This window comes from Myiozetetes cayanensis, unplaced genomic scaffold (genome assembly GCF_022539395.1).
Source record: "Myiozetetes cayanensis isolate MyiCay16 unplaced genomic scaffold, myiCay2020 scf2-11, whole genome shotgun sequence".
Taxonomy (NCBI): domain Eukaryota; kingdom Metazoa; phylum Chordata; class Aves; order Passeriformes; family Tyrannidae; genus Myiozetetes; species Myiozetetes cayanensis.
In genome coordinates, this window is record NW_026087411.1 from 75,137,644 (window position 1) to 75,153,138 (window position 15,495).

A 15,495-nucleotide genomic window follows, 5' to 3' on the forward strand; every position below is an offset into this window, starting at 1 on the left:
TGCTCTCAGGGTGCCAGTGACAGACAGCTGCACCAAAGGCTCTCAAGGAGGTGGGATATGAGGGGAGGCAGAGCACAATTCCACATTGGCAGGACCTGACCTGCCCCCTCCACCCACATATAGAGTTGTTTTGAGCCAGTAATAACTTTAACAACTTTTTTTTTTTCAATCCCTCACACCACACCACAGTTTTATAATGTCTCCTTTTTACAGAATCTTTCTGCTGCACCACAACCACTCTCAGCTAAAGCTATTCCTTCTAGCAAAAAAATCCCTCAGTCTACAGCTGGACTGATACAATCCTTCATCTGGACCTACAGAGTCTGTAATGCTACTGTGTACCACAAACCAGAAAGAATTTATGTACCTGAGAGACAAAAAGCTTTCAGAATAATTGTTATTGGATGTATGGTCTTTTTTTATGAAGTATTACATAGGAGAAGCAAAGGTAATAAACAGAAGGCACTGAACAGAAATATTTTGAGGATAAGTTCTGCTTCACTTGTATGCAGCCTCCTTCTTCCTCAGTTTCCTACTGGCCTAACCTGTCAACTTTCCAGAACTGAGATGGAATTCTATTTTAAAGAGGTTGCTGAGACTTTAAAAGTCTGTGTTTCTAGGGATTAGATGGGTGGCAGTTAAAATTATTAACTGCACACATTTTTTGTATCACTACTATCAGACAGAGCCCTTTATTTTGCCCTCTCTACAAGCACAGAATAAAAACCCACAGTGTTTTCACCAATACTCTTCCCATCTAAACGTTGCAGGAGACAAGAAATGGGATACTACAAGAAAACAATGAAAAAAAGATAGTGTGATATGAAGGTTTCAAGGATAATAGCCTAACTGTTGTCAACACATGTAGAAACAAAACAAAGGAATTTTACAGAGGGATGCTTTGGGAATAGTAAAAATCTCCTGAGCTTCTAAAAAAGGCATGGGGAAAAGTTTAAAAAAGAAAGGCTGAAAAATTAACAAGTGAGCAATGAAAACTGGAGTTTAATGAGGATATGAAGTAGTTCCTAGGATGAGAGTTGGTACAGAAAATATGTATAGACGATGAGACAGAAGAAAATCCACTTGGAAGCAGTGAGATGCTTTTGTGAGGTACTAAGTATTCATACTACTATTTTTTCTGGCCTACTATGAATGCAGATAAGAACTGCAAAGTTTTATGGATTTAATATTTTATAGAAGATTGAGTATGTGAACTCATACAGTACATTATGTTATTTCTAGCTTGACTTTGCAAAAAAAGCCCAAATTGGTTTATATACGAATAGTTATCACTATCATCTACTTTACATAATATATACATAGGTTTATATATAGGTTGGAATTCATAATATTGAGTCAATTATACGGAATTCTACTGACTAGAATGCATATGATCAACTTGCAAAATATTTCCTGGAAAGCATTAGTGAATGTAAATTCATTTGAGATTTTGATCAGATATTCTGACTACTGTCGTTCCATTGGCATATATCTTTCAGTGCAGAAACAGATAAATCTGGAATTAAAAATATTATCAATAACTCTTTTTCCACTCTCAATATCTGTTTCTTTTGGTTAACTTTTTTCTTCTCAATCAAGTTAAAACAATGACTCAAAAGGGAGACATCTTGGCATATGTATCTATTATTCCTTCCATAATGTAGTTCCCACTGGTTTTCACGGAAATTATGCATATGAAAGGATTGCATTACTAGGCTAAATTAAGAGAATACATTTGGAAATACTTAACATACCACTTCAGAACCTAATATTTATAATGGTACTTGAACCTGGAACAATATAAACAAAAGCACAAAATCTAACTCCTAGGAATATACTATAGATGGATTTTTCTAAACTTTTTATTAGAGATATCACTAAAAATTTCACTGAGTTAAAACTATTTTGCTGGCTTTTTCATATATGAACAAATAAAGACATATGAATCAGAGCACTCAAAAAAACCTTGCAATATTCCTATACTAGAGAAGTTACATGCCAGTAAGAGAATAGTAAAAGAGTTACATTCCAAATATATGAAATAGATGTCTCTTTAACCTCTCAAAGGTCTTAAAATTTTCCTCGGTAGCCACTATGCCTTTTTTAACACATTTATTAAACCTGATACCCTGGAAACATTGCCAGTCATCTTTAACTCTTCAGACACACGATTTTTCCATTCTGATATCAGAAATGTTGTTCTCCTCCCATGCCATGACAACTCAAGGATGGTATGAACCGTCTTCCTCTGACCCAGGAAAGATATTGGGCCCTTTCTTTCTCAGAACTAAAAACTAATGGACCTTTACTTTAACAGATTGGGTAGACACCAACTGGCTCTTTCCTAGATCCATAGATCAGAAGCAGAGTCAATCTTCTAGCCTAGTTAGAATGGGCTAATTTTCTAAAATTTATTTTATAATCTAAAACATACTGCTGCACAGTATGATGGTTCACATCCAGTCATTAATCAGGTTAGTCATAGGTACTTACCATGAGAGATAAGGCTATTGGAAACAATATCCATGAAGACTCCTGCTAGGAGCATAAACCTTTTAATTAAAAACCTATTCAAACACATGTTGCATCTTTTCAAATTGTACTAGAATGTATCCTGGGTTCACAGACGTCATTGCACCCACAATGTGCAAGTCATACTGTTAAGATTTTCCTAAGGAAACAAGATTTTCTAACAAAGTGACAGATCACCTTTCATTAAGTGAAAATATAGAACTTACATGGCAGTTGGAATATCACACCTAAATCCAGAGCACTACATTTCAAGAAAGTAGAAATAATGAAAGGCCAGGAGACAGCAACAAGAATTAATGAAGTACAAGAGAATAACAAACAGGGGTTGTTTAAGAGAAGAACACAGTGAAAACATGACTAAGAATCTCAAATATGTACAAGTGTGGTGCAAAGAGGAAAATAAAATCCCTGTAACCTCTAACTAACTGGTAAAAGCTAATAGGCTCAAGTAATTTACTTGTAGCAAGTTAAGTTTAAGAACAGAAAGCACAAAAAAGTAATGGGAAGACTAATGAAATGCTGGAATAGATAACTTAGGTAAGTAATCATAACAAATCTTTAGGCAGACAGGCAAGCACTCATTTAAAAAGGCAGCTTCTATTCATCCTGGCTTAGAGGGAAGAGTGAGGGAGTGGGTATGACACCATTTTGGAATAATTTTTAACTGTATGATTCTATGCTGAAGTGACCAAAGAAATGCAGCTGTGTAGTGAGTGATACCACATTACAGTATCACTTGCTGTGGGATCTTGACTTGGAAGGAAAGTCATATTCTGGAAAAGACTCAATCAATTTTTTCATGTACAAACCACTTGGATTCTTACACTATCTATGGATCACTTAGCTACACTGATCCAATACACAGCTTCTTTATTCAATAGTTTAATGATAGTCACTTTCAGGGCTGGACTATACATAACAGATGTCTAAGCCATTCATGGGATATAGTTTTTTGCTTGCTAAGAGGAATTACTTAGTAACTTGTCCCATGGCCTTAAGGCCAGACAACACTGGCAAGAGCTGCTAATAAAACCAAAATCCACATGTAGACTCTGGTGAAAATTTTTAAAGGAATTAGCTTTACAATAGTTTGCTTTAAAAATCTAGATGTACTCCAAATTCTTGATCCCATATCTCTACCTTATTATTACGTTGGGATCATTAGTTTGAGTTGGGGTTTTTTTTGTCTTTTTTGTTTGTTTGTTTTGGTTGTTTTGGTTTGGTTTTTTGGTTGGTTTTTTTGGTGGTTTTGTGGTGTTTTTTTTTTTAAATTTAAGCCTAAAATTTTTTATTGGCAGATCAACTTTATTAATCAAAATCCTGTAAAAAAGGTACAAGTCTTTGGAGGGTTAACACAAAGTAAGTAAAGAACCTTCTCTAGTCAGTTATTTTTAAAAGTGTATGATTGCTCTAATGTAAGAACACAGAATAAATGTACAGCTGCCAGTCTGATTAGCAACTAAGTATGGAAAAATGAATATTTTCCAAGTTCATTTCAATATTCCTGCTTTTTATTCTATATTAAGCAGCATATAGAAGTAGGAAAGTTACATAGCCATGCACATCCCATACATTTAAATCACTTAACACCAGGTAAATTATCCAAGGAAAGTAGAACAAACCTGCATCATGATTCACTTTTTGGATAATAAGAACTAAACTATTATGAAAAAAACGTTTTCAAAATGTATTAAGACATACAACAGCAATATAGCGAGTATCAGGTGTTCTCAAAGTTTCTACAGGTAACAAAGTAGCTCCCATTCAAAACATCGTAATTTGACAAAGTTACAAACACCTGTGCTTCAAATAAAATCCTTTAAAGTGCATCTCCCCTATACATGATTGCTCTCTGATGACGTGTACGTATTGCCCTTTTCACAAGCTTTACAAAGAGGCACAAAAAGCAACACCACCTCCACTCTTTAATCAGTAAAGGTGCCAAAAACCCACGGTCCCAAAGTGAAATGAGCCCCCGGTTTGCCCCTTGGGGTGTCCGCAGCGTACTCACCATGGCGGGCTAGTTTTGAAGACTTTCTTCCCCTCCCCCTGCACCTATGCACAATGAGGGAGAATGGAGAGCAGTTTCAGCATTAAATTTGAACTTCCCTGCTTTTGTTAGCATGAGTCACCACCTTAACATTATCTCAGCTGTAGACTTTTATCTGTGAATATCTAAACCCTGTCTTGTGGAAAACTAATTACTGAGCCACTGAGAGGCTTCATAATGTCCTGCATTTAAGTCCTGAACATCATACATAATGCATAGGAAGCAGTCTCTGCACTCTGATTACAGAACACTGTCATTAAGAGAGCAAATTAAAGATGTGAATAATTCACTGGCTGAGCTTATTGTCAGTGCTGCATTGTGAAATTAGAATTTCTAATAAGTACTGCAATTTTTTTAACCCAATTAACACAGAGAACATCTTGAGTCTGATTAGTACAATAAAAATTATTACCTTATTCTTTTGCTTCACAACAGCCAAATTAAATACTGTACTTAATTATGCAGCATTCATTGCTTCTGTGCTAGAAATAATAATAATAAAAAAAATTCTCACTATCGCTTTAATAAGACTTCTGATATTTAGAGTGCAACCGAAAAATAGAGCACATGAATCTCCTGCACAATTTCTTATCACGAAGTTACTGGTTTGTTTTTTTTTTTTCCTAAAGACTTTTAAAATCGGTTTTAATATCAGCAGTCAACCATGATGTCACTGCTGAAGTCTTCTCTGGAAACAAAAACGTATTCAGAAAAAAACACCACAAAATGACCCTTCTGAGCAGGCTCTGAATATATATTGTGAATTAACTTTCTCTGGGCTGATGTGAAGGCAGAAAAAAAAAAAAGCATTACCACTTACTGCCGTGAAACCGAATATACAAATACACAAACATATATATACACACACACACATATATAGTTTGTTTCAGAGAAGATGCTTAGGAAATATACGATGAAAAAACAGGAGCTGGATCAGCTCTCTTACCTCAGTTCCCTCTTGGCACGGGATAGATAACATCCTTTCATCCCAGAAAGGAGAAAAGTCCAATTCAACATCCAGCGTGTTGATTTTTTCCCACACGATGCCTGCTGCCATGTTAAATAAAGAAAATGATCACTGAGGTTGCTGCTTTTGTCTCCAAATATTTGAATACTGCCTTTTAGTAACAAGGACCCAAGGAACCTTCGCACATCTGGCAGCAGACACCACTGGCTGCAGCTGCTGCAATGGGATTTTTCCTCAACCCTATTTCATTTCCAGCTCCTTTTTCTTCCCCATCCTAAGGAAGTTTAATCACCGAGTATGGCTGGGGAAGAAAAAAAAAAAGAAAAGAAAAAAAAAAGGAAAGGTGGCTTTGCAATCACAAGCTTTCTCGGTTCTGTCCTAGAGACAGAGACTGCAGCAACCACCTTGCATCTTTGTCTAGTTATTTTAGCATGTGCGTGCAAGAGGGGAGGAAAAAAAAAGACTGAAAATTATTCAGGCATAATGCAATAGACATAAAGAGAGACAAAAAGACAGTGAGAGAAAGAGAGGGGAAGAGAAAGAGGGAGAGAGAGGGAGAGAGAGGAAACAGAAAGACTAAGAGAGGGAGAGGGGGCTGTCAGTGCAGATAAATCTGCATATGGAAATCAGGGTTATCCTGGGTACAGTTTTATTTAACCATGATGTACTGTTTTTTTAATTAGACAGGAATTTAAAGAAGGAAATGAGAGATTCTTACAGACGCAGGAGCAAACGAAGCATTTTGAATCATACCAGAGTTTTCACAGCAAGATGTAGCAGCAACAACAAAACTTTTTATAGCAACTTTCTTACTAGAAGCAAGTTCCATGCACTGCTGCTAATTTGCACCCAAAACTAGGCAAAAGTGGAAAAGCATTCATTTTGAAATGAAATCAAACCACAGCAATCCAAAACAATACAATATTTTTTAAAAAGTCCAGAAGCCACCAGGTGCATCGTATGCATTTTAAGCTAAGTTATGCTAGACACAGGTTTTGGGACTTTCATCCTAGACCTATTCAGTCACCCTAATCTGTGGTAACTGTCATACCCAATGAAGGTGCTTCAGTAAATGATAGGAGTGCTACCCAGCTTGAATTTCAAATGCACTAAATAGCACTTGATCAGAATTGCTCGTGTTTGGCGATGTCAAGCATTACCTGGCAGTAATTTGGATTTGGGTCTATAGGGCATCAGAAGAGACCAGAGGGACCTTTTGCCTATCTCTGTGAGGGAGTATGGGGATGAATGAACAGAGAAGGCCTAAGAGAAGAAGGAAAATGAGGTTACGTAAAGGATGAAGAAAGAAACCAGAGAAAGGTAGTGGACAGTAGGATCACAAGGGAACTTAGAGGAAATATGAGGCAAGACTACAAGAGGATGTAGTGACAGGCCAAGGATTGGGTTCAAATAGAGAGTAAGTTTAAATTAGATATTAGGAGAAAATTCTTTACTATAAGGGTGGTAAGGCACTGGAACAGGTTGCCTAAGGAAGTTGTGGATGCCCCAACCCTGGAGATGTCCAGGGCCAGCTTGGATGGGGCTCTGAGCAATATGGTCTAGGGGAAGATGTCACTGCGCATGGCAGGGGCCTTGGAACCAGATCATCTTTAAGGTCCCTTCCAACTCAAACCCTTCTGATTCCGTGATTCTGCGAGTACAAAGGAAGCTACGTCTGATGCGGGTACTAAGCAGCAGTGGCAAGGTGGTGGTGCTCAGGTGAGGGATGGCCAGACACACCACCCATGGTGGTTGGCCGGCCCCGAGGAACAGCCAGGGCAGCAGGGAAACCAAAGCGGCGCGGCGACACTCGGAGGAGGAGCCCGTGCCCCGTGGTGGGAGGAGCTGGACGGGCGGCGCAGAGGAAGGGAGTGGGCGGGCGCTCCCCCGCCGCGCGGGAGGAGCAGCGGGAGGAGCAGTAGGAAGTGGAGCAGGAGGCGGAGCAGGAGCGGGAGCATCAGGAGGAGGAGGAGGAGGAGGAGCGGCAGGAGCGCCCAATCGGCGCGGCGGCGCGTGCGCAGTGCCGGCGTGACGGTGTCGCGCGGGACGCACGGACGGACAGACGGGCGCGGGAGGGGCTCGGCCGGGGCTCGGCCGGGGCTCGGCGGCCCCGCAGCGCAGGTACGGCCGCCCTGCCGCTCAGGAACCCCACCCCACCCCACCCCACCCCACCCCACCTCCGCCGCCCCCCGTGACGGGGTGTGTTCGTGCGGGCCGTGTCCGTGGCCGCTCCCCAGGGTCCGGGCTGCCCGCCGGCGGCTCCTCTTGGCGGCTGGGGTGCTCCTCTCTTGGCGGCTCCCTCGCCGGTTTGCGGCTCCTGCCCTGCGCGCTGCAGCCCCCTGGGAGGTTTTTTGCCTGCGTGGGTGGCCAAGAGAGTCACGGTGCTGAAGTCATTGGTGCCGCGGGATCAGGGGTGTGATAGACAAGTACAGAGCTGATGGGAATTGCGGCAGGGAAGAGCTGCCCCTTTTTTGCCTTTTCTCCCAGTGTCTTCTGTCGTTTGGGGCGGTTTCGACACCCCAGGTTGAACAGGCTTTCCTTAGAAACTCATGTGGTTAAGGGCATTCCCTTCAGCTGCCTCGCCAGCTGTGCCAACACCCGTGCTTAGGGACCTGCTGTAAACTGAAGCACTGAAGTCATTCTTTCCCTTCTTGCTGCTCTGCAGGAATGTGAATGGATGGAATAAAGTAGAACAGACTGCCCACCTCTAACCGTGGTGTAAACTGGGTTTTGCAAGAGCCGTAACAAAATCTGCCATTAATGAAACTGAAAACTTTAAAATTTAGAGTTTTAGTTATATTATTTGCATAGTTCTGTGGAACTCTGTGACACTTGTTGCCTGGTTCTGCTCTTTTAATATGTTGTATAAAATATGAATACCTTATGCTAACTACACAGTGAACTTCTTTTGGATGTGATAATTCTTCTTTGTTTTTGTTTCTTTTTTTTTTTCAGATTCCTGGGTAATAAGACTTTTTTTTAATAAGAACTTCTAACTGTGTGAGAATCAGTGGTACAGTAATTTTCTGAACTTTAAAACTCAAGCATTTCAGGTTCTGTAATTGTCACGGAGTTCTATTTACTGCTTCCTAGAAAGAGCTTAAGCTGTTATGTTGCCTTAAAGTTATGGGCAACCGGGAACCTGTAGTGCATGATGTATTTTTATAGCATAACTACCCTGGTCATAAAATGAAGTGTTGCTGCAAGTAGCTCACCCATGCCTTGCAATGCATTTCTGCTTCCTGTTTTACCCTATTGGTAGTCTAACCTCATGGCTAGTTAATTTAGATAGCTAAACCAGAAGGAAATGAATCTATTCAGGGTTTTTTTTAGTTACTGATGTGAGTTCTTTAACAGGGTGTGATGGAAGAAGATGAAGTTGCACAAAGCAGCAGAATTCTGCGGCAGGGTGTGAGATCATGATTGCGTTTTTTTGGTGCTATCTCTCAGCTTTTAGTTTGATGTTACAATTAGTCGGATTTGTGTCCTCGCTTGAGCTGAAGGATTATGCAGAGTTGTAACAATGAGAAATTTATTTGAAGAAACACTATGAGTATTTTTACATTTATCTATTTATTTTCTGGGTCAGGTGGAAACAATGGAGGATGACTTTGAGGCTTCGTGCACACCCCCATTTCTCACTGAGAGCTTGGAGATGGCAATGGAAGTGGAGAAGGAGAAGCCACCTTGTTTTTCTTGTGCTTTTGACAACCAAAATGGAGGGAGAAACTTCTCTACAGAGTCTTATTTAGCAAATGGGTCTCTTAAGAGGTATGAGATTTTTTTGAATTACAACTATAAGAATCCTTTAAGATGTTCTCTCCGCTCATGTTTGGTGCCTCTGAATTCTGACAGGTTTCCAGATCAGTTTGTTCTTTAGCTCTTTTGGTCCTGAGATCAACTTGGTGGTATACTAAAGTGGGGAGGGCAATTGTGTTGATAAAGAGCTTTGAACGGTGTTCTAGGTCCAGTTCCTAGCTTTGTGAACTTGCTTTTAAGGTACTGCAAAGCATATGTTTACAAGCCTGTTAGGACACTTCAAAACTGGCCTGTTGGACAACAGCATCTGAGATCACGTAAATCTCTGATGCGGCTTCAGCACTGCATTTCCCAGTCAGATGCTCTATTAAATGCTGGCCCTTTCTTTTCCACACGGTAGAAACAAACCTGCTCTGCCCAGTTGCCCCAAATTGCTGACACTATCCTTTGTAGCTTTAAGACCATCTTCCTCAAAGCTTTGCCTTTGCATGCATTCTGGATTTAAGGTTCAGAAATCACGTGCTTGGCAAGTATTTTCCGTGATATTTTAAAACATTACTTTGGTTTAGTTATTATCTGCTTTACTGTGTGGGATTCAGCTTAGTTTTCTTGCCATTTGCTCGTCCTACAGGGGTTGTCTTGTTTTGCCTGCAGAAGCCTAATCTTTCTGTCTGTCTGTCTTCCTGCCAAACCTTATATTTTGTGTTATTTTGTTTATAACCTTCACTTCCACAGCCTTTTGTGTAAAACCTTGAAGGCGATTCCACTGCACCTCCCCTATTCCCTACCTTATTTATGATATATTTTAGTTGGATCGTAGCGCATTCATTCAAATTGATGTCAAGTAGAGGGCTGAGGGAGCTTGTGTCTGCATGAACATATCAGTACCAAATTCCACAGTGACAAAGAAGCATTTCACTGAAATAGTTTCTGTCATTAAAACTCACTCAGGAGCTTGTATGTAGGCAGGTTTCCCAGTCACTAGTTGTGATATTGTTCTCCTCTTATGTATTTACATTGTCTTCCTGGACTGTAAAGTCTTGGAAAAGCCTGTATGTGAGGGACTATTCTGTCTTCATTTTGTAGAACAGGAGTAGCTGGATTTAATTGCTAAAGACTTCAAAACAGTCCAGTGTTTAAGAAGTTACCAAGTGAACTAGAGGTGTTATGGGAGATTAAGCCAATTATTTAGCTGATGATGACTCTTTTTGCTTCTGAGAACTAAATTGGTAATAGTGCATAGTTCAAGGAGAATATTAATTGGTGTGTAATATAATACAAACTAAGTACTTGCCTACTATATATATATTTTTTTAATTTTTAAAATAGAAATATTTCTTGCATATTGGTGAATTGAGCTTCATCTCTATGGTAGTATTTTATGAAGAGCTATGGGAAAATTCTGACATAATTTACTTTGATGTTGTTATTACTCAGCTTGCTGTGACTTTTTTTTTTAAAGTATGTTAATGAAATATTTTTCTTTTTCACAACTAGTAATGTTTTAACAATACAGGTGTGTGATTTTCTACTCTTTAAACAACATCAAAATGTGTTGTGGTTATGGCCTAGTGTTATAATGTTAATATAAAGTTATAATGATGAGGTCACATTTTGACCCTCATCTGTTCACTTGCCTAAAAGTGTGTTTTTATCAGAGTTTTCTGTATAAATATTGTTAAATGTATATAAAGGAACTAATGTATGTTCTAGCATTAGTTATTAGGCATGTAGTGTGCACTGAGACAGATTCCAGACATACAGTTACGGTGGAGCATGTTGTCTTATGTAGCAGCCCTACCTGTAAGGACAGATGAATTCATGTTATGTCTCAGCCACTGTGTAAGGATGAAGATGCTTCAAGGTGGTAGCTTGTTAATTTTTGTTTCAAAATGTGTTGCGACCTGTGACTATATCCTGTTTTCATGCCCTTGAAGCTAGGAGTTGACATATACTATGTATCATATTGCTGTAAAATGTAAACTGTCTTTTGAGGCATATGTAGGATACATGTTGCTGATGTATTCAGAAAGCATCAGTGATACATAAGCCAGCTGTAGGTATTGTATTCCTTAGATTTATTATTAAGGAACGTATGAATATTGTTGGCTCTATTTTACAGGGTTTTGCTGAGACTAGATCCTTCTCCAAATAACTATGAAGAAGATGTAGTGGAAATGTTTGGCTTTCAGTGGGTTACTGAAATGGCATTAGTTGAATCCTGTGAATTTCTCTTTGGATTACTTAGGTATGATAACGTTGTATTTTATAATTAATCCTTTTCTGTAATTATACCCACTTTAAAGATGTAACAAACTTCTCAGTTTTTTGATAGTAATAACATAAAAGACTGTGGGCTATGCAATGCATCTAAAAAAGATAATGCTGTCTGTTTAATGCTCCAGTAAGTGATGGATAAGGCACAGGTGGGATTGCAGGAAGAAGTACATTGTGTCACTGATTTTTAATATTATGTGACTTAATAATAAGTTTCTAAGTAGTGCAATACATATCTTAGCCATCACTAGATAAAGAATTTTTAAGTATAGTTGTTATAAGAGAGTATTGGGGTTAATTTAGAAGGCTCTAGCTTCAGAATATATGAATAAACTATGTAAGATTTCCCTGAATGAGACTGTGCTACCCATATAATTGAAGTTGTCTTTTGAAGATTTTTAGTCCTTTTTTGTGCATAACGGAAAGTGAAGGTTAAAAATCAAATACTATAAATGCTGGATGCAGCACTTTCTTCAATTGTTTGGATTAGGATAGCTTCAGCAATCTCTTCAGATACAGTTACTCAGTGTTTGACTAATTCAATGTAGATGCTTAATCTGGTCAATGCAAATACACAGATCACCGATAATCCTCTTTGCTACTGATAATCCTCAGAATGTACAGCACATACAGAGAGTGGATGGGAGAGAAGCTTTTGTATGATTCCACAAATATATGTGATGTATTTCATCATTCCTTTTATTGTAGTGGATTCTTCCATCCCTTTAGGGTATGACCAAGTGAAACATGATTAATAGGGTCTGGCTTATTGAAACATGATGGCATAGATGGCAGGAAGTGTATTAAAACCGGTATTATTTAGTTTTACTTGTTTGATGCAAACTCCAACTTTACTGTATTTTAAATAAATAAATAAATAAAAAACCAACCTGAAAACAAACTGATAATGAAGGAGATTTAACTTTAACTTAGTTAAAAATTTCAGCATTTAGTCTCATTTATTGACTGTTCATTAACGTAAAATCACTGGGCAGGGATACAGCAATGCAGTTGGTCTGTTGAATTAAACCAATTTTTTTTTCTCTAATGTAAACTGCTCTATAATTGTAATAGAGATGAACATAAGGCATAATGTTTGTAGTTTTTAAGTCATTCAAACTGTACATGTTTTAAAACTTAGTGAACTGGTAGGAATAATGGATTTCAGCCGACTCTCGGCTATTGAAAGTTTGGTTGCTAAACTGTCTTTTGCTGTGACAAGTCCCTCTGGAAAGATATTCTCTCAGTTCATTTGTTTAGTCATAAAATGGAACACTTTCATTTATAGACCAGCTGACAACTGAAAGTAGGATAACTCTTCTTTTTCCACTGTAGAAACCGTATGTGTTACGTACAAGTTACAGTCATTCTTGAGGATAAGGTGGCTGTAAATAGTTCAATTTATGAAGTACAGTTAATGTCTGTGTTTAAATACGTGCTTGCAGAAACCTGGTCTTTTTTAATGTCTAAGTATAATATTAAAGATTGTAATTTAATGTTTTTAATATTGTAATAAATAATAATAGTATATCGCAGAACTGCAAGTTAAAGCAGTAATTGCGTACTAATAATAGTTATGGGTTTTCGTGTGATAGAATTGTGAGTCAAAGTGAATGAGAGCTATGTAACCATTTAAGTGAGTATATTAAAACAATATATCTTTGATTAATAAAGAGGTGTACCAGTTTGATTTGCAAATAAATATTCTGACACTTATTTAATGATTAACAACCATGAGGATCACTCTTTCAGGTACAAATGCAAATTGAAATTAAAATGATTTATTTAAATTATGGTATTTACGTTATGCTTCTCATGCCCAGTTTGTGCTTTCATTTTATCAGCCCACTGCATTTCATTTTTTCTTTTGTCAAATCATTGGGGAATCTTTTTTTTTTTTTTTTTAATTTGTGTGTATCTGTCTTCTTTTTGTTAATTTCCTTCTCTAACCTTCAATCTCAACAGCTGTGTTTCATAAAATCTTCCTATTTCAGACTTCCTTCTTTTTACATGGTTGAAATACTTGAAAAATCCAAGCAGAAATTCAACTTTGATTTCAAAACAGACCAAAAAGCTCCACAACCCATTTAAATGACTGAAGATAATCTTGGGTAGCTGATGTGACTTTATCCAACAAAGAAGGAGCTAAGGGAGATAAGTTTAATGTGTGTTTGCTCTTTAATATGCAGGTTGCAACTTGGATTTTTGGACCTTTTAGGTGCTTCATAGTTTTCAGATTTTTTTCCATAAGAACGTTTGATCTGTGTTGGATCCAAGTATCCTGTTTTAGAATCCTTCAATAGTTGTTGCTTGACTGTGTAAGATATGCGGCAGAGAGCCCCCTCCTCAATTGATGCCACATTTTCTTTCAAAAGTCTATCTGACACAGTTATGCTTTTCATATATTCAGTTTAGTGCTGCATTATCTCTGTGGAGACTGTAGTTGAAGACCACTTGCAAATAACAGTTGTTACAGAATATGGCCGAGTATTTACCTATGTTACAGCCTTTTTAAAATTTTCATTTACAGTGGCAGTTAACTTCTTTAAAAAATGTTCTCTTTCCCCTCCAAAACTGAACTGAGCTTTAACTTTTCTAGAGGCACTTTCTCCTTTTACTCTACTGTATTTATTGCTGTTTACCTCTTGTGCTGGAGTTCAGCAGCTGACCACCCTAAGCAGGAAAAACTGGTGACAGAATTTACTGGAGCACATTCACAAGTGAATTAATTTAGTGTATACTGAGTGTATGCCATGAGGGCTAACTTTCAGATTTATTTCATGGTCAAATGTGAAGTTGTTATGCTTTTGGAAAGATCACTTGCAGGGAATGGCTTTCAGGGTTTTATGGTGTGTATGGTTGGTTTTTCCCTCCCCCAATATTTAGCCAGTTGTCGTAGTATTTGGTTGTTACTGTGTTCGCTGTTTTAAAAACAAGCAAAAATTCTATCAGTGTCATCCCCTCACACTTGGATGTGTCTTTTGCCTACCACAAACACTCTTTCCTAAGTTATATTTCTGATGCTTTTCCAGAACAACAAAGCAAGAAACACCTCTCCTTTCTCTGTTCTATTTAGACCTTACTGAAGTGTAGTTAAACAACTTTTACCTATATAAACCTTTGCATTCCTTTAATTAGGCAACAGATATGCAGACTGGAGAACCTAGTACAAATGAGTTCATCTGATTTTGGTAAGTTTTACACATTTAATTTGACATTGGGATACATATCTGACAACTTTTCACAACCTTCTCACAGATCACACTTGTGCTTTGACTCTTGACTGAGGGCTTTTGGAGTGTGCTGCAGAACAGCATATAATCAGCATAAAAGTGAAGTAAGGGTAGAAATACAGGCAACAAAGTCAGATACAGTAGAATCAAAATAGGTAGTGGAAATGTTGGGAGTCAGTTTGGAACCAGATCTGCCTGTATGGTAGATCACAGGGCAATCCTTACTGACCTTTGTGGGTCAGTCACATTAACGTGACTTGAGCTAAGGTGTCACCCCTAAGGTAGAATTTTGCAAAACTTGTACCTTGTTTAATTAAAAATGAGAAGTTGCATCAAAAATCTCAATAGCTATTTTAGTTACAAATGTAGTGGTTTGCGATTTTTTTTTTTCAGTGTTCCCTTGGCTTACATTTAAACTAGTTATATTTGTTTAGAATTATTTACAAACTTAATTTATCTTTGCAGTAGGATCGATAAAATAGGATCACTACAACACTCTTTGTTTCAATTAAATACTGAAGCATGAGAAGCAATATGTTTCTAAAGGATTATTGCAGCCTTGGGCTTATTTTAAGTTTGAAGGCTGAATTACTTAGCAAGTTGAGAAGTTCAGTAATTACTCAGAAATAAAATGTCTGTAGTATCTTCTCATTGTAGATAAAGTGCTACTGTTCTGT

General features: G+C 38.0%; 1 protein-coding gene across 2 annotated transcripts in view; it reads left to right on the top strand.

Annotated features, from left to right (window-relative positions):
* The first annotated feature begins 7,544 nt into the window (after positions 1 to 7,544).
* Positions 7,545 to 15,495, top strand: part of MMS22L (MMS22 like, DNA repair protein) — a 100,179-nt gene continuing 92,228 nt past the window's right edge. For both annotated transcript variants that reach the window (XR_007628942.1, XM_050315576.1), the window contains exons 1-4: positions 7,545 to 7,670; positions 9,139 to 9,320; positions 11,431 to 11,556; positions 14,724 to 14,776. Coding sequence is in view for 1 of the 2 variants with exons in the window: in XM_050315576.1 (XP_050171533.1) it covers positions 9,148 to 9,320; positions 11,431 to 11,556; positions 14,724 to 14,776 (352 nt within the window). In the remaining variant the exon portion in view is untranslated. The remainder of the gene's footprint in view (positions 7,671 to 9,138; positions 9,321 to 11,430; positions 11,557 to 14,723; positions 14,777 to 15,495) is intronic.